Source organism: Anomaloglossus baeobatrachus, chromosome 8, assembly GCF_048569485.1.
Source record: "Anomaloglossus baeobatrachus isolate aAnoBae1 chromosome 8, aAnoBae1.hap1, whole genome shotgun sequence".
Taxonomy (NCBI): Eukaryota; Metazoa; Chordata; class Amphibia; order Anura; family Aromobatidae; genus Anomaloglossus; species Anomaloglossus baeobatrachus.
In genome coordinates, this window is record NC_134360.1 from 209,753,911 (window position 1) to 209,773,063 (window position 19,153).

The 19,153-nt window shown below is 49.2% G+C and overlaps 1 protein-coding gene across 1 annotated transcript in view; it reads left to right on the top strand.

Annotated features, from left to right (window-relative positions):
• RC3H1 (ring finger and CCCH-type domains 1) overlaps positions 1–19,153 on the top strand; it is a 64,334-nt gene that overhangs the window by 35,574 nt on the left and 9,607 nt on the right. The window contains exons 9-13 of the mRNA XM_075322135.1: positions 8,218–8,428; positions 10,082–10,175; positions 12,022–12,115; positions 12,302–12,475; positions 12,654–12,763. Of these exons, the coding sequence (XP_075178250.1) occupies positions 8,218–8,428; positions 10,082–10,175; positions 12,022–12,115; positions 12,302–12,475; positions 12,654–12,763 (683 nt within the window). The remainder of the gene's footprint in view (positions 1–8,217; positions 8,429–10,081; positions 10,176–12,021; positions 12,116–12,301; positions 12,476–12,653; positions 12,764–19,153) is intronic.

Genomic DNA, 19,153 nt, shown 5'->3' on the forward strand with positions numbered 1-19,153 from the left:
AAACTGTAATAAATTGTAAATATGTAATACACTATGTAATATACAGTAGATTACATATATATCTTGTGTGTGTATATACACTGTATATACATATATATATATATATATATACAGTGTATATACACACACAAGATATATATGTAATCTACTGTATATTACATAGTGTATTACATATTTACAATTTATTACAGTTTTTTGTCTTCTAAAGTTGTATTCCAATAAATATATTTTATGTTCTATCCAAATATCTTGATTATTGTATCATAAAAATTATTAAATGTCTGATGTTCACATACACATATTCATGTACTACAATAAATTTTTCACCTAACTATAAGCAATATATGTAGGAGCCGGAGTCGGAGCCGGAGTCGGAGCCGGAGCCGGAGCCGGAGCCGGAGCCGGAGTCGGAGCCGGAGTCGGAGCCGGAGTCGGAGCCGGAGTCGGAGCCGGAGTCGGAGCCGGAGTCGGAGCCGGAGTCGGAGTCGGAGTCGGTGCAAGAGAATTTGAGGAGTCGGAGTCGAAGGTTTGGCTTACCGACTCCACAGCCCTGGCGTCTGGGCCGATGCTGGGAAGAGAAGTGCTCTTTCCTCACGTAGCCTAGGGGAAGATGTACGCTTCCCTCACGTAGCCTAAGGGATCCACTGGACTAACCTATTTCCGAAGGGACGGTCACCTAAAGGCGGAAGGAAAGTCAGCGACTCCTTAGATGTCTTCTCCGCGTTCCAGGTCCTGAGTCAGAGGCCTCGACGGGAGTCACACTGGTGCTACAGGCTCAGGCCGTGCAGCTGGTAGAACGCCAAGGCTATGATGAGAAGGTACTTACCGCAGAAGTCCACCAGTTCTGAATCGGCAGAGATGGAATGTAGTCCGCTGCGTAGGGTGTCCGTGTAGTCCCTGAGAGACGTCACGTTAGGGATGATAAGCTAAGAGGAAACCAGGCGGGTGGATCACAGGGGGGCATGCCCCTTCTCCCCGGAGCCCCTTGGAGAATGGATAAAGACAATAACAAAATTTCTTCGGCGCTCCATTGGGAGACCCAGACGATTGGGTGTATAGCTACTGCCTCCGGAGGCCACACAAAGCATTACACTAAAAAGTGTAAGGCCCCTCCCCTTCTGGCTATACACCCCCCGTGGGATCACGGGCTGATCAGTTTTCAAGCTTTGTGCGAAGGAGGTCAGACATCCACGCATAGCTCCACTGTTTTTAGTCAGCAGCAGCTGCTGACTATGTCGGTTGGAAGAAAAGTGGGCCCATATGGGGCCCCCAGCATGCTCCCTTCTCACCCCACTTTTGTCGGGTGTTTGTTAAGGTTGAGGTACCCATTGCGGGTACGGAGGCTGGAGCCCACATGCTGTTTTCCTTCCCCATCCCCCCTCAGGGCTCTGGGCGAAGTGGGATCTTACAGGTCTCCAGGCACTGAGACCGGGCTCCATCCACAGACCCAGAGAACCTGCTGGATATGGAGCTGAGTATCGTCAGGGACAGGCCCTGCTACATTAAGGTACTCTGTGTCCCCGGGCAAGCGCGCACACACACACCAGCATTGCTGGGAGTGTTAGTGCGCCGGGGGCAACAGCGCGGAGCGCTCGTGCTATTATTCACTACAGCTTTGCTGAGTGACTTTATGTATTGGGAACTGCCGCGCCGGCCGCTGCTGGGTGTTTTTTACATTGTGGCGCGGCTGGGACTTGTGGTGCGCCGGGGACTTCCGCGCTGGCCGTGCACATGGACGGCCGCGCTTATTACTAGAGTCCCCGGCTTTGCGGCCTAGTTTTCGTTTCGTTCCCGCCTCCAGCCCTGCCAGTCAGGGGAGAGGCGGGACGCTGTACAGACAGTCAGCGCCGAGGGCTGGAGTCTGCTTTGCATTCTCCAGCCCCCTTCACTGGACACAGTGGGACGCCAGTTTCCCGCTCTTGTCTTGGGCACGCCCACGGCCCGCCCCTCTTCACAGGACGCCGGCAGCCATTCCTGCACGCAGTCCGAGCTGGGGAACGGAGACATGCTCTGGGCAACCAGTCACAGGGCTCTGGCGACCACACACCCGTGTTATAGGCGGGCGGTAAGCAGCACCTGAAGTGCTGACCCCACTAAATACCGAAGTGTCCATTTGTATTTTATGCTTGTATGCTATACACTGCACTGTAGGTCGCTATTTTTGGCTATATGCCCTCCTAGATAGCGAGATAACAGCAGCAAAAAAGCAAGGGTGCTAAGGCACAGGTTTCCTATGCTGCTTGTATTGCATGTGCTGAAGTGTTCATTTGTACTTATGCTTGTATGCTATACATTGCACTGTACGGTCGCTACTCTTGGCTATATTCTCCTAGATGGCTGGACAACAGCAGCAAAAAAGCAAGGGTGCCAAGGCACAGGCTTTCTATGCTGCTTGTATTGCATGTGCTGAAGTGTTCATTTGTACTTATGCTTGTATGCTATACATTGCATAGATGGCTAGAATACAGCAGCAAAAAAGCAACACAGGCTTTCTATGCTGCTTTTACTGCATGTGATACTGTTCCACCGGCAGGTTCCACTGACCCCCATTGTGTGCAATGCTCCCCTGTAGCACTTGGTCAGCCGGGGTCTCTACTAGAGGTGGCCAAAGGAACCACCTGTGAACCCTGTCCAGGGACAGGGACGGAGTTGCAGTTTCGGCTGATAGATTGTCATGGGATAGAGACTTTGCAGTCCAAACAGGCCATGGGCAATCTTGATCAATGCTCCCTGGCCACCCTCATTTGGAACATAATCAGTGCTCCGGGGGGGTCCCAGGCATTCCAGGGTGAAGGCTCTGACACGGACGACAGTCCCAGACAGCCTAAGCTAGCTCGCTGGGTGCGGCAGGACTCTCTGTATGATGAGGCAGACGTAGCTGATCAGGGCTTTGGTCCTGACACCGCTCTCAATCCGGATACACCGGATGGTGACGCCATAGTGAATGATCTTATAGCGTCCATCAATGGAATGTTGGATATTTCTCCCTCAGCTCCCCCAGTAGAGGAGTCAGCTTCACAGCAGGAGAAATCCCTTTTCAGTATCTCATGCGTATATTGAGTACTTTTCTGGCCACGCTGACTTCAGAGAAGCAGTTCAGAAACACCACGCTTACCAGATAAGCGTTTTCTCCAAACGTATTAAGGATACACGTTATCCCTTCCCCCTGACGTGGTCAAGCTGGACCCAGGGTCCAAAGGTGGATCCCCCAATCTCCAGGCTTGCGGCTAGATCCATAGTTGCAGTGGAGATGGGACTTCACTTAAAGATGCCATTGACAGACAGATGGACCTCTGGTTGAAATCTGTCTGTGAAGCTATCAGCGTGTCGGTTGCTCCGGCATTCGTAGCCGTATGGGCACTCTAAGCTATTTCAGCTGGTCTTGCGCAGCTGGTCTTGAGCACATGTACATCTGTGCCGTAGGTGGTGTCCTTAACCTCGCAATGTCTGCATTGCGACTTACCCTAGTAATGCTGTCCTGGAGGGACAGTCGAGGTTTCGGTCCTTCCCAGGCTCGGGCAGGTCCCAATTGTCCTCGTCCAAAAGGGCTCAAAAGGCTCAGAGGGGCTCAGATTCCGGCCGGGCTCAATCACACCCAAGGAAGGCAGCCGGAGGAACCGCTACCAAGGCGGTCTCCTCATGACTTTCAGCTCTCTCTCTCCGCATCCGCGGTTGGTGGCAGACTCTCCCGCTTGGCGACATTTAGCTGCCACAGGTCACAGACCGGTGGGTGAGAGACATTGTGTCTCACGTGTACAGGATAGAGCTCTGTTCTCGTCCTCCGGCTCGATTCTTCAGAACTCCCCCCCCCCCCCCCCCCCCCCCCACCGAGCCGATGCTCTTCTGCAGGCAGAAGGAGTGGTAATCCCTGTTCCTCTTCGAACAAGACACGGCTTTTTCCTCCAATCTGATTGGGGTGCCAAAAAAGGGTGGCTCTTTCCGTTCCGTTCTGGACCTAAAACTGCTCACCAAGCACGTGAAGGCCAGGCGGTTCCGGATGTAACCCTCCGCTCCGTCATTGCCTCAATGTCTCAAGGAGATTTCCTAGCATCAATAGACATCAGGATGCTTATCTCCACGTGCCGATTGCTCCAGAGCACCAGCGTTTGCTACGTTTCGTTATTGAAGACGAGCATCTTCAATTCGTAGCCCTGCCCTTCGGTCTGGCGACAGCCCTACGGGTTTTCACCAAGTTCAGGGCAGCAGTGGCAGCAGTCCTGCACTCTCAGGGTCACTCTGTGATCCTTACTGGGACGATCCACTTGTCAAGGCACCCTCTCAAGAGGCATGCCAACACAGCCTGAACGTGGCGCTGGAGACTCTCCAGAGTTTCGGGTGGATCATCAACTTTTCAAGGTTAAATCGGGCACCGACCCAATCGCTGACATATCTGGGCATGGAGTTTCACACTCCCTCAGCGATAGTGAAGCTTCCGCTGGACAAGCAGCGTTCACTACAGACGGGGGTGCAGTCTCTCCTTCAAGGCCAGTCACACCCCTTAAGACGCCTCATGCAGAGGCAGTCACTTTCGCGCAGTTTCATCTGCGTCCACTTCAATGGGACATGCTTTGCCAATGGGTTGGGGAGTCGACGTCCCTAGACAGGAACGTCTCCCTTCTCAGACGGTCAAGGACTCTCTTCAGAGGAGTCCATCCTTCAGATCAATGTTCTGGAAATCTGGGCAGTGTATCTTGCCCTGCAAGCCTTCCAGCAGTGGCTGGAAGGAAAACAGATCCGAATTCAGTCGGACAATTCCACAGCGGTGGCATACATCACCCACCAAGGCGGAACACGCATCGCCAAGCCTACCAGGCAATCCGGCGGATTCTGATGTGGGTGGGAGACAGAGCATCCACCATATCCGCAGTTCACATCCCGGGCGTGGAAAATTGGGAAGCAGACTTCCTCAGTCGCCAGGGCATGGACGCAGGGGAATGGCCTCTGCACCCAGAATGGTGTCAGGAAATCTGTAGCCGCTGGGGGATGCCGGACGTCGACCTAATGGCGTCTCGGCACAACAACAAGGTCCCGATTTTTATGGCGCGGTCTCACAAGCAAAGAGCTCTGGCGGCAGGCGCCTTAGTTCAGGATTGGTCGCAGTTCCAGCTACCCTATGTGTTTCCACCTCTGGCACTGTTGCCCAGAGTGCTACGCAAGCTCAGCTCCGATTGCCGCCGCGCCATCCTCGTCGTCCCAGACTGGCCGAGGAGGTCGTGGTTCCCGGATCTGTGGCATCTCACGGTCGGCCAACCGTGGGCACTCTCAGACCGGCCAGACTTACTGTCCCAAGGGCCGTTTTTTCCACTGAATTCTACGGCCCTGAACCTGACTGTGTGGCCATCGAGTCCGAGATCCTAGCATCTTCAGGATTATCTCTAGACGTCATTGCCACCATGAGACGGGCTAGGAAGCCGACGTCTGCCAAGATCTACCACAAGACGTGGAAGTTATTCTTATCTTGGTGCTCTGCTTAGGGAGTGTCTCCCTGGCCATTTGCATTGTCTCCTTTTTCCTCCTTTCCTGCATCTGGTTTGGGAAAAGGTTTGTCGCTCGGCTCCCTTAAGGGACAAGTCGCAGCGCTGTCTGTATTCTTTCAGAAGCGCCTAGTACGACTTCCTCAGGTACGCACGTTCCTGCAGGGGGGTTATCACATTGCCCCTCCGTACAAGAGGCCGTTAGACCCATGGGTTCTGAACAGGGTATTAATTGCTCTCCAGGAGCCGCCCTTCGAGCCTCTGAGGGATGTTTCACTTTCTCGACTTTCACAGAAAGTGGCCTTTCTGGTAGCGGTCACGTCTCTTCGGGGAGTGTCCGAACTAGCAGCGCGGTCATCCAAAGCTCCCTTCCTGGTGTTCACCAAGATAAGGTAGTGCTGCGCCCGATCCCAGAGTTTCTCCCTAAGGTGGTATCCCCTTTTTATCACAATCAGGATATCTCCTTACCTTCCTTTATCCATTTCATCGATATGTAATGGCTTTGCATTGTTGGATCTGGTGTAGAGCACCCAGAATCTACATTCCCGCACGGCGCCCCTGCGCCGCTCGGAGGCACTCTTTGTCCTTGTCACTGGTCAGCGCAAGGGGTCGCAGGCTGCAAAATCCACCCTGGCTCGATGGATCAAGGAACCAATCCTTGAAGCCTACCGTTCTACTGGGCTTCCGGTTCCATCAGGGCTGAAGGCCCATTCTACCAGAGCCGTGGGTGCGTCCTGGGCATTACGGCACCAGGCTACGGCTCAGCAGGTGTGCCAGGCGGCTACCTGGTCGAGTCTGCACACCTTCACCAAGCATTTTCAGGTGCATGCCTACGCTTAGGCGGATGCCAGCCTAAGTAGATGAGTCCTGCAGGCGGAGGTTGCCTCCATGTAGGGAAGGGCTGTTTTTACAGTCCAAACTTGAGGTATTCATTTACCCACCCAGGGATTGCTTTTGGACGTCCCAATCGTCTGGGTCTCCCAATGGAGCGCCGAAGAAGAAGGGAATTTTGTTACTTACCGTAAATTCCTTTTCTTCTAGCTCCAATTGGGAGACCCAGCACCCGCCCCTGTTTCCTTCGGGATTTTTGGTTTGTTCGGGTACACATGTTGTTCATGTTGAATGGTTTCAGTTCTCCGATGTTCCTTCGGATTGAATTTGTTTAACCAGTTATTGGCTTTCCTCCTTCTTGCTTTTGCACTAAAACTGATCAGCCCGTGATCCCACGGGGGGTGTATAGCCAGAAGGGGAGGGGCCTTACACTTTTTAGTGTAATGCTTTGTGTGGCCTCCGGAGGCAGTAGCTATACACCCAATCGTCTGGGTCTCCCAATTGGAGCTAGAAGAAAAGGAATTTACGGTAAGTAACAAAATTCCCTTCTTTTCAAAAGCGTCTAGCCAGGCTTCCGCAGGTACGCACGTTCCTGCAGGGGGTTTGCCACATAGTCCCACCTTACAAGCGTCCGCTGGAACCCTGGGATCTTAACAGGGTGCTAACGGCTCTTCAGAAACCACCTTTCGAGCCGATGAGGGATGTTTCTCTTTCACGCCTTTCGCAGAAGGTGGTCTTCCTAGTGGCAGTCACATCACTTCGGAGAGTGTCTGAGCTAGCAGCGCTGTCATGCAAAGCCCCCTTCCTGGTGTTTCACCAGGATAAGGTGGTTCTGCGTCCGGTCCCGGAATTTCTCCCTAAGGTGGTATCCCCTTTTCATCTCAATCAGGATATCTCCTTACCTTCTTTTTGTCCCAATCCAGTTCACCAATGTGAAAAGGATTTGCACTTGTTAGATCTCGTGAGAGCACTCCGACTCTACATTTCTCGTACGGCGCCCCTGCGCCGTTCTGATGCGCTCTTTGTCCTTGTCGCTGGCCAGCGTAAGGGGTCGCAGGCTTCCAAGTCAACCTTGGCTCGGTGGATCAAGAAACCGATTCTTGAAGCCTACCGTTCTTCTGGGCTTCCGGTTCCTTCAGGGCTCAAAGCCCATTCTACCAGAGCCGTGGGTGCGTCCTGGGCATTGCGGCACCAGGCTACGGCTCAGCAGGTGTGTCAGGCGGCTACCTGGTCGAGTCTGCACACTTTCACGAAACACTATCAGGTGCATGCCTATGCTTCGGCAGATGCCAGCCTAGGTAGGCGAGTCCTTCAGGCGGCGGTTGCCCACCTGTAGGAGGGGGCCGTTTTACGGCTCTTTTTATCGAGGTATTCTTTTACCCACCCAGGGACTGCTTTTGGACGTCCCAATTGTCTGGGTCTCCCAATGGAGCGACAAAGAAGGAAATTTTGTTTACTTACCGTAAATTCCTTTTCTTCTAGCTCCTATTGGGAGACCCAGCTCCCGCCCCTGTTCCCTTCGGGCTGTTGTTCTTTTGTGTACACATGTTGTTCATGTTGAATTGTTCTTTGGTTCATGGTTTAGTTCTCCGAACATCCTTCGGATTGAATTTACCTTAGACCAATTTATAAGTTTCCTCCTTCCTGCTTTGGCACCAAAACTGATGGGCCCGTGATGCACGGGAGGGTGTATAGGCAGAGGGGAGGGGTTACACTTTTTAAAGTGTAGTACTTTGTGTGGCCTCCGGAGGCAGAAGCTATACACCCAATTGTCTGGGTCTCCCAATAGGAGCTAGAAGAAAAGGAATTTACGGTAAGTAAACAAAATTCCCTTCTTTGTGCATCCGTGTGATATGGTTAAAAAAAAAACCTTCTTTAGTACTTATTTTTTTTTTGTTTCCTCCCATTACAGAATGTTGACAGCAAAACCCTTAGGGATCAACGCCTTGAACTTCAGCGGAGAGCCCCAGAGGCCGGAGAGGACGATCTCATTCCGTTTGGCGACCGACCCACAGTCTCCCGTTTTGGTGCCATCTCCCGCACCTCCAAGAACTTGTACCAGCCATCTGGACTTATGCAGCCGGCACTGGGAGGCCAAGGTGCAACTAAACCAAGTGTTACTGGTGCGTTTATGCAGCGCTTTGTGTCGTGAAATTATATTTGCCTCATTTGATTTTCTCAGTTGCTGCATATTGTATTTTAAAAAGTAATTTCTTTACTAGGTTGCATTGTGGGGTTTTTGTTTTTTTGTTTTTTTACTAAATTAAAAGTAGTAGATGCTTGTGTGACTATTTGCAAGGTAATGAAATGGATTCAGAATAAAAGGCATTTGATACTGTACCACATAATAGCCTTATACTAAAGCTCCAGAAGCAAGGACTAGGGGAAACTATATGCAACTGGGTAAGGAATTGGCTGAAAGATAGGAAACAAAGAGTAGTCCTAAATGGTACATTCTCTAAATGGGATATAGTCAGCAGTGGGGGCCGCAGGGATCTGTGCTAGGACCGATTCTTTTTAATCTCTTTATTAATGACCTTGTGGATGGGATTGATAGTAAAGTGTCAGTGTTTGCTGATGACACCAAACTATGTAGGATATTAAAAACTGACCTTGATAGTACAATATTACAAAAAGATCTGGATAAGAGAAAAAGATTACAAAAAGATCTGGATGGCAAATGAGATTTAATGTTGATAAATGTAAAGTAATGCACCTAGGACGGAGTAATCCTACAGCTGCGTATACATTAAATGGAAGTAAACTCGGGACTACAGAACAGGAGAAGGACTTGGGTATTCTCATTACAAATAAGCTGAGCAGCAGCACTCAATGTCAGGCAGCAGCTGCTAAAGCAAACAAGATTCTAGGGTGTATAAAAAGAGAGATTAGATCCCGTGATCCCAACGTATTGTTACCCCTCTATAAATCACTTGTAAGGCCACATCTGGAATATGGGATCCAGTTTTGGGCTCCACATTTTAATAAGGACATTCAGAAGTTAGTCAGTTCAAAGGTGGCTAACTAGACTACTACAAGGAATGGCGGCGACACATGATGACAGGTTGAAAAAGTTATCTGTTTAGCTTAGAAAAAAGACGTCTCATATGTATAAATACATGTGTGGTCAATATAAAGGACTGGCACATGACTTATTTCTTCCAAAGACAATACTAAGGACCAGGAGGCATTCACTGCGAGTGGAAGAAAGGCGATTCCAGCAGCTAAATAGGAAAGGGTTCTTTACAGTTAGAGCAGTCAGACTGTGGAATGCCGACCACAAGAGGTAGTAATGGAAGATACGATAACAGCTTTTAAAAAAGGGCTGGATGATTTCCTCAGTACACACAACATTGTTGGTTATAAATTACTTTGTGACCAAATGTAGAATTGGTGGAGAAAGGGTGAACTAGATGGATCTAGGTAATTTTTTCAACCTAACTATGTAATTTAGATAGCTACTTGTCACAGCTTTATCCTAATAAAAGGGTTGTTGCTCTCCAAGGATAAGAAGGCAAGCTCATCAACAAATTGGTAACAGTGTCCTGCTTTGCATGAGTGTGCATTGAAATCAATTTGGCTTCCCATGTAATACACTTCCATGGTCCTCCAGAGAGGGCGCTCTGCTCTGACTTAGTCGAAGTAATAAAAAAAAAAAATGATTATGGGTCAACTTAATTTTCTTTATAGTAATGCATTTTTTTTTTTATTTTTCGATTGCTGCTTTTCCAGTATTTTTATTTCTACTGCAAATGAAATGAGATTTGTTATTTTAGCAGATTACAGCCTGTACAGCAGTCACGGCGGGCTGGGAGCTCCTCCATATTCTCCCCATCAGAACCTTCCTTCTCAGGGACATTTGAGTGACAGGTAATTACCACTGACTTCTCTTTAGAATGATCCTATGTGCTTACAACTGCTCAAACTTGGATAATTTGCTCGTATTGTTCAGGTGTGCACTCATTTTCATTAACTATTTCTTTGCCTTGTTACTTTTTTTTTTTTTTTTTCCCATTAAGATTTTTAATTTTAATCACACAACCTGACCATGTTACTTGTAAAGCCATTTCCAAACCCTTTTGAGGAAGTTAAAGTGGCTAAAACACCCAAATGTGGCACATGTCGCATGCACCAGTGTTATACTTTTCTGCATTTAGCTTTGTAAATCTTCACAAATTTGCCAATACCAATGTTTGTGTACAACCAGACATTATATTGTACAGTTATCCTATTCCTCATAGTCATAAATGCTTGGCTGGGCGGCTGTTTCCTCCTTTAATCTCAGTTGCTATATAGCGGTAGCTCAGTGGTTAGCACTGCAATCTTGCAGCGCTGGGGTCCTGGGTTCAAATCCCACCAAGGACACCATCTGCAAGGAGTTTGTATGTTCTCCCCATGTTTGTGTGGGTTTCTTCCGGGTTCTCCGTTTTCCTCCCACACTCCAAAGCCATACAGATAGGGACCCTAGATTGTGAGCTCCTAATATAAATATATATATATATATATATATATATATATATATATATATATATATATATATATATATATATATATATATATATATATATATATATATATATATATATATATATATAAAATTTATATTGAAATCTTATTTAACCCTTACGTCAAATCTTCATGTGACCTCCCCCCCACACCTTTTTTTAAGAGGTCGGGCACTGAAAATTACTTAAAGAAAATCTGTCACCAGGTTTTTGCTCCCCCATCTGAGAGCGGCATAATGTAGAGACAGAGACCCTGATTCCAGCGATGTCACTTAGAGCTGTTTGCTGTCATTTTGATAAAATCAATGTTTTCTCTGCTGCAGATCTGTTATACAGATCTCATGAATATGCTGGACTACCTGCAGCACAAGTAGTCCTGTAATGATGATCTACTTTTGATGTAAATGTTTTTTTTTTGTTTTTTTTTTATAAAAATTACACTAAGCAGCCCAGTAAGTAATACATCGCTGGAATGGGTGTGGCATGGTGGCGCTCACTGGTTAGCATTGCAGTCTTGCAGCGCTGGGGTCCTGGGTTCAAATCTCACAAAGGACAACATCTATGAGGAGTTTGTATGTTCTCCCAGTGTTTGCTTGGGTTTCCTCCGGGTTCTCCGGTTTCCTCCCACATGCCAAAAACATGATAGGGAATTTAGATTGTGAGCCCCGATGGGGACAGGGTTGCCATTGTATGTAAACACTATGGCATTAATAGCGCTATATAAATGAATAATTATTATATTAATATTATCAGGGTCTCTGTCTCTACATTATGCTGCTCTCAGATTAGGTGGCAAAAACCCAGTGAGAGAGTTTCTTTTTAGGTAATCGCAGGGGTCCAACTGCTGGAATCTACACCATATCGGCAGGATGGGAAAATGGATTGGCAGGTTGGACGTCCGAATGCCCGCACCATCACCATTCATTCTGTGTGGGGCTAATGGAAAAAGACAAGTTACACTCAGCAGCCCCATAGACAATGAATGGAGCAGTGGTCCAACATGTGCACATCAATTAATTCTGACAGGGGTAGAAGCTTCCCGGTGTGCCGGTCTCAGCCGTCGGCCCCCACAAAGTTATCCTCTTCCTGTTTTTCACCTGTTAAACACCGGACTACCCCTTTAATACTAACTGCATGTTTTCTCTCTCTATAACAAGGTTTGGCCTTCTTGCACCTTAGTAATCAGAATTGGTCATTTTTGTGTCCTGTAGAGATCGTATGCCCAAGCCTTTACCTACGTCTGAGAGAGAACAGCTGAGGATGGAGTTACACCAGCTAAACCAGCAAATCAGTCAGCAGACACAGGTAATGTGGCAGTGACGGGATTCGGGGGCTTTATACTGTAAATTTTCATTCATCGGGTGACCCACTTCAATATAATTATTATTATTTTTTTTTTTTTTTATTCGGATCTCGTTTTCCATTTATTGGATAGTGACCAGAATTATAATGGTTAGGCTAAATATTTCTAGTACTTCATGTGCCCTACAGGTTGCAAGTAACCGTCTGCTCGTGCAGAGAGATTCCTCCGCTTTAGGAAGTCAGCAGCAGCCCCCTCCACCGCCCCCAGCCAAATGGTCCACCATGATGTCTAACGAACAACTGAGCCTTGAGCTGCATCAAGTGGAGAGGGAAATCGGGAAGAGAACCCGTGAGCTTAGTATGGTGGGTACCGGAGAGCGGCCATTTATCATTACCCACCTGTCTGTTTCCGAGCCTAAAGCTTAAGAGGGCTGGTTAATGGCAAATATGTCATACTTGAGGAACACATTACACTGCTCTACAGTCATATTTCCTTATTTCTTTCTTTAGCTTTTATTAACCATCTTTTTTTGCCCTGTAGGAGAGTCATCCCATGGGTGTTAAAAGCAAATCTGATGTCATTAAGATGGAAAATGGACAGCTGGAGTCACAGCCCAAGGTTCTGACACATGAGCTCCCCTTGACTTTCAGGTAAGGTAATAATTTTATGTTTTGTAAAATCATACATATTTTTATTTATATATAAATGTCCAATGGGTTAACATGCAACCAGGAATGCCAATGTGTAAGGTTAAAGGGAACCTGTCAGGTGCAATATGCAGCCAGGACCACGAGAAGTTCTGGGTGCATATTGCTAATCCCTGCCTAACTGTCCCTGTATCTAGTAGCATACTTAGTATTTCTAAAAATCCTTTATAATATGCTAATGAGGCCAGCGACTAGTTGCAATGGCGTTAGTTCCCTTGGCTAGTTGGCCCCCTTAACACACCCATAGGGGTGTGCATATATGCCAACATGCTAATGAATGCACAGCGTCAGAGGCATTTTGTCGATCTGTCCTCTCTGCTGCCTCCACGCCCCATGCTGGATTTCGGCTCAGTGCGCGAGATCAGAAGTCCCGGACTGCCAGTCATGTGTGCTTTGATGCCGGGTGTTCACGTCCCCGGCTTTAAACTGGTCTAGTGCGTATGACCGGACGTCCAGGGACATTCTGATGGTGCGTACTGAGCTGAAAACCAGCAGTGGCAGCAGAGGTGAGAGCGACTATACCGCTTGACTCTGTACATTCATTAGCATGTTAGCACGCCCCTGTGGGCATACTAAGGGGGCTGACTAGCTAAGGGAATTAACGCCCTTGCGACTAGTCCCTGGCCTCAATAGCATATTATAAAGAATCTTTAGATATACTTTTTCTAAAGATCTCTTTATTCATGCTACTAGATACAGGGATTAGCAATATGCAACCAGAACTGCTCGTGGCTCTGTGTGCATATTGCACCTGACAGGTTCCCTTTAAATCAGCGAAGGAGCCACATTGATAGAGAACCCCATTATGTTCTCACCAATTGGGTCACACCACTTGTTAGAACAGGGATATGTGGCCCCCATTCTCCACTGGAAGGAAGATGGCAGCCCCGAGGATTATAATGGAGCCGCTGTACATGTCGTGCACCCTGCGGTTTCATGCTTAGTCTACTGCACTGAAAATATAAAGAAGATAAGGCTGAGTTCACATCTCTTGTCTGGTAGATCAGATCCTGCAGAGATCTGTTGGGGTAGAAGTTGTGCAAACCCAACTTTTTTGTCTGTTAAATAACTCATGTCTGCCGGATACGTTTTTTCTTTGTCGCTCCTTATGGAGACCCAGACAATTGGGTGTATAGCTTCTGCCTCCGGAGGCCACACAAAGTATTACACTTTAAAAAGTGTAACCCCTCCCCTCTGCCTATACACCCTCCTGTGCATCACGGGCTCCTCAGTTTTATGCTTTGTGTTGAAGGAGGCACACATTCACTCATGCTCCCATTTTAGTCAGCAGCAGCTGCTGATTGTATCGGATGGAAGAAAAGAGGGCCCCAGGGCCCCCGGCATGCTCCCTTCTCACCTCACTAAGTCGGCGGTGCTGTTAAGGTTGAGGTACCCATTGCGGGTACAAAGGCTGGAGCCACATGCCGTTTTCCTTCCCCATCCCTTAGAGGCTCTGGGAGAAGTGGGATCCTAACCGGTCATCCATTCACTGGGACCGGGCTCCATCCACAGCCCCTGAGGGAATCTGTCGGACAGGAGACTTGGTATCATCAGGGACAGGACCCTGCATCTAAAGGTACTCTGTGTCCCCTTGGGGACGGCGCATGGAGCGCTTGGGTCACAGACGCTGCAGCGCCTGCTGTATTTTTGTGACGACCGGGACTACCGCGCCGACCGCGCCTGTTTGCCGGCCGCGGCATTAAATTTAGTCCCCGGCTTCATGCGGCCTAGTACCATAACTCCCGCCCCCGGGCCTGCCAGTCAGGGGTAAGGGCGGGACGGTCGACCTGACGTCGACAGTGAGGGCTGGAGCATACTTTAGGTGTCCTCCTCCCCCCTCACTGATCACTGTGGGGCACCAGATTCCCGCACTTTATTAACGCCGCCCACGGCTCCCTCCTCCCCTGAGAGCTCCGGCAGCCATTTTTACAACTCATTCTGCCGGTGGAGGATTTCTGGAACGAGCTACAGCTCTGGGAGGCCCAAGGCAGGGAATCTGGTGGACACACAACCGCTTTGGGCGGTCGGTAAGCCACACCGGTCACCCGGTGCTGGTCCCCCCAGGGTGCCGAAGTGTGTATGTGTGTGTACGTATATATATATATATATATATATATATATATATATATATATATATATATATATATATATATATATATATATATATATATATATATATATATATACACATACACATACACATATATATACATATATATATATATACATATATATATATACATACATATATACATATATATATATGTATATACATATATACATACATACATACATACATACATACATACATACATACATACATACATACATATCTGTATACATTTCTTTGTCGCTCCATTGGGAGACCCAGACACTTGGGTGTATAGCTTATGCCTCCGGAGGCCACACAAAGTATTACACTAAAAGTGTAAAGCCCCTCCCCTTCTGCCTATACACCCCCCGTGCATCACGGGCTCCCCAGTTTTTATGCTTTGTGCGAAGGAGGCTGACATCCACGCATAGCTCCACAGCTTAGTCAGCAGCAGCTGCTGACTAGGTCGGATGGAAGAAAAGAGGGCCCATAACAGGGCCCCCAGCATGCTCCCTTCTCACCCCACTTTGTCGGCGGTGTTGTTAAGGTTGAGGTACCCATTGCGGGTACACAGGCAGGAGCCACATGCTGTTTTCCTTCCCCATCCCTTATGGGCTCTGGGTGAAGTGGGATCCGAATCGGTCTCCAGGCACTGGGACCGTGCTCCCTCCGCAGCTCCTGGGAATCTGCTGGATAGGAGCCGGGTATCGTCAGGGACAAGGCCCTGCTACTGTGAGGTACTCTGTGTCCCCGTGGGGACCGCGCATGGAGCGCTTGTGCCATACACATTGCAGCACTGCTGGGTGTGTTAGTGCGCCGGGGACTACCGCGTGGCCGCGCTTATTGCCGGCCGCGCTTATAACTTTAGTCCCCGGCTTCTGCGGCCTAGTATCGCATATTCCCGCCCACAGGCCTGCCAGTCAGGGGAAGGGCGGGACGCTGCACAGATCGTCAGCGCTGAGGGCTGGAGCATACATTAGTATCCTCCTCCCCCCTCACTCAGTACACTGGGGCACTAGATTCCCGCACTTTCTTGGGCACGCCCACGGTCCCCTCCTCCCCACAGAACGCCGGCAGCCATTCCTGTCAGCGATTCAGACGCTGGAGAGGAGAGACAACACAGGGAGACCCAGGCAGGGAATCTGGTGATCACACAACCGCTCTGAGCGGTCGGTAAGCAGCACCTGTGGTGCTGGCCCCACTGAGTGCCGAAGTGTATATATGTATATATATATATATATATATATATATATATATATATATATATATATATATATATATATATATATATATATATATATATATATATATATATATATATATATATATATATATATATATATATGCTTATAGGCTATACATTTGCACTGTACGGTCGCTCTGTTGATTTTTGGCTATATACCCTCCTGGATTGTTCTCAGAGGAGACTACAGCATGTCGTCCGCAAAAAGCAAGGGTGCCAAAGCACAGGCGTACTTTGCAACCTGTACCTCATGTGCAGCTATACTACCGGCAGGTTCCACTGACCCTCATTGTGTGCAATGCTCGGCCCCTGTGGCACTTACTCAGCCGGAGCCTCTGCTACTGGTGGCCCAGGTGGAACCACCTGCTACCACTGTCCAGGTGACAGGGACGGAGTTTGCAGCTTTTGCTGACAAACTGTCTGAGAGTATGGATAAATGGTCTGCTAAAATACTAGAAGCCTTACAGTCCAGACCGGTGATTCAGGCCCCGGGCACTGTTCAATCTTTGACCCCTGGTCCCCCTCTATTGGACAGCAAAGTGCCCCTGGGGTGACCCATAGGTCCCAGGGTGAGGTCTCTGACACGGACCGCAGTCCCAGGCCGCCCAAGCGGGCTCGCTGGGAAATTCCCTCCACCTCATCACACTGTTCAGGGTCTCAGCAGGAGGACTCTCTGGAGGATGAAGCGGAGGTAACAGATCAGGATTCTGATCCTGAAGCCGCTCTCAACCTTGATACACCTGAAGGTGACGCCGTAGTGAATGACCTTATAGCGACCATCAATCAGGTGTTGGATATTTCTCCCCCAGCTCCTACTATTGAGGAGTCAGCTTCTCAGGAGAAATTCCGTTTCAGGTTTCCCAAGCGTACATGGAGTACGTTTCTGGATCACTCTGACTTCAGAGAGGCAGTCCAGAAAAACCGAGACTGTCCAGACAAGTGTTTTTCCAAGCGCCTTAAGGATACACGTTATCCCTTCCCCCCTGATGTTGTCAAGGGCTGGACTCAATGTCCTAAGGTGGATCCTCCAATCTCCAGACTGGCGGCTAGATCCATAGTTGCAGTGGAAGATGGGGCTTCGCTCAAAGATGCCACTGACAGACAGATGGAACTATGGTTGAAATCCATCTATGAAGCTATCGGCGCGTCTTTTGCTCCAGCATTCGCAGCCGTATGGGCACTCCAAGCTATCTCAGCTTGTCAGGCGCAGATTAATACAGTCACACGTACATCTGCCCCGCAAGTGGTGTCCTTAACCTCTCAGGCGTCGGCGTTTGCGTCCTACGCCATTAATGCTATCCTGGACTCTGCGAGCCGTACGGCGGTAGCATCCGCCAATTCGGTGGTAGTCCGCAGGGCCATGTGGCTACGTGAATGGAAGGCAGACTCTGCTTCCAAAAAGTTCTTAACCGGTTTGCCATTGTCTGGCGACCGCTTGTTTGGTGAGCGATTGGATGAAATCATTAAACAATCCAAGGGAAAGGACTCATCCTTACCCCAGTCCAAACCAAACAGACCTCAACCATGGAAGGTACAATCGAGGTTTCGGTCCTTTCGGACCGCGGGCAGGTCTCAATTCTCCTCGTCCAAAAGGCCTCAGAAAGATCAGAGGAACTCCGATTCATGGCGGTCTAAGTCACGTCCTAAAAAGACCGCTGGAGGAACCGCTCCCAAAGCGGCCTCCTCATGACTTTCGGCCTCCTCAAACCGCATCCTCGGTCGGTGGCAGGCTCTCCCGCTTTTGCGACGCCTGGCTGCCACAGGTAAAAGACCGATGGGTGAGAGACATTCTATCTCAAGGTTACAGGATAGAGTTCAGCTCTCGTCCTCCGACTCGTTTCTTCAGAACATCTCCGCCCCCCGAAAGAGCCGATGCTCTTCTGCAGGCGGTGTGCACTCTAAAGGCGGAAGGAGTGGTGATCCCTGTTCCTCTTCAGCAACGGGGTCACGGTTTTTACGCCAACTTGTTCGTGGTGCCAAAAAAGGACGGATCCTTCCGTCCTGTTCTGGACCTAAAACTGCTCAACAAGCATGTGAAAACCAGGCGGTTCCGGATGGAATCGCTCCGCTCCGTCATCGCCTCAATGTCCCAAGGAGATTTCCTGGCATCAATCGACATCAAAGATGCTTATCTCCACGTACCGATTGCACCAGAGCATCAGCGCTTCCTGCGTTTCGCCATAGGGGACGAACACCTTCAGTTCGTGGCACTGCCTTTTGGCCTGGCGACAGCCCCACGGGTCTTCACCAAGGTTATGGCAACAGTGGTGGCAATCCTACACTCTCAGGGACACTCGGTGATCCCTTACTTAGACGATCTGCTTGTCAAGGCACCCTCTCAAGGGGCATGCCAACACAGCCTGAACATTGCTCTGGAGACTCTCCAGAGTTTCGGGTGGATCATCAATTTTCCAAAGTCAAATCTGACACCGGCCCAATCACTGACATATCTTGGCATGGAGTTTCATACTCTCTCAGCGATAGTGAAGCTTCCGCTGAACAAACAGCGTTCACTACAGACAGGGGTGCAATCTCTCCTTCAAGGCCAGTCACACCCCCTGAGGCGCCTCATGCACTTCCTAGGGAAGATGGTAGCAGCAATGGAGGCAGTTCCTTTTGCGCAGTTTCATCTGCGCCCACTTCAATGGGACATTCTCCGCAAATGGGACAGGAAGTCGACGTCCCTCGACAGGAACGTCTCCCTTTCGCGGGCAGCCAAGGCTTCCCTTCAGTGGTGGCTTCTCCCCACTTCTCTGTCGAAGGGGAAATCCTTCCTGCCCCCATCCTGGGCGGTGGTCACGACGGACGCGAGCCTGTCAGGGTGGGGAGCGGTCTTTCTCCACCACAGGGCTCAGGGTACTTGGACTCAGACAGAGTCCTCCCTTCAGATCAATGTTCTGGAGATAAGGGCAGTGTATCTTGCCCTAAAGGCGTTCCAGCCGTGGCTAGAAGGCAAACAGATCCGAATTCAGTCGGACAACTCCACAGCGGTGGCATA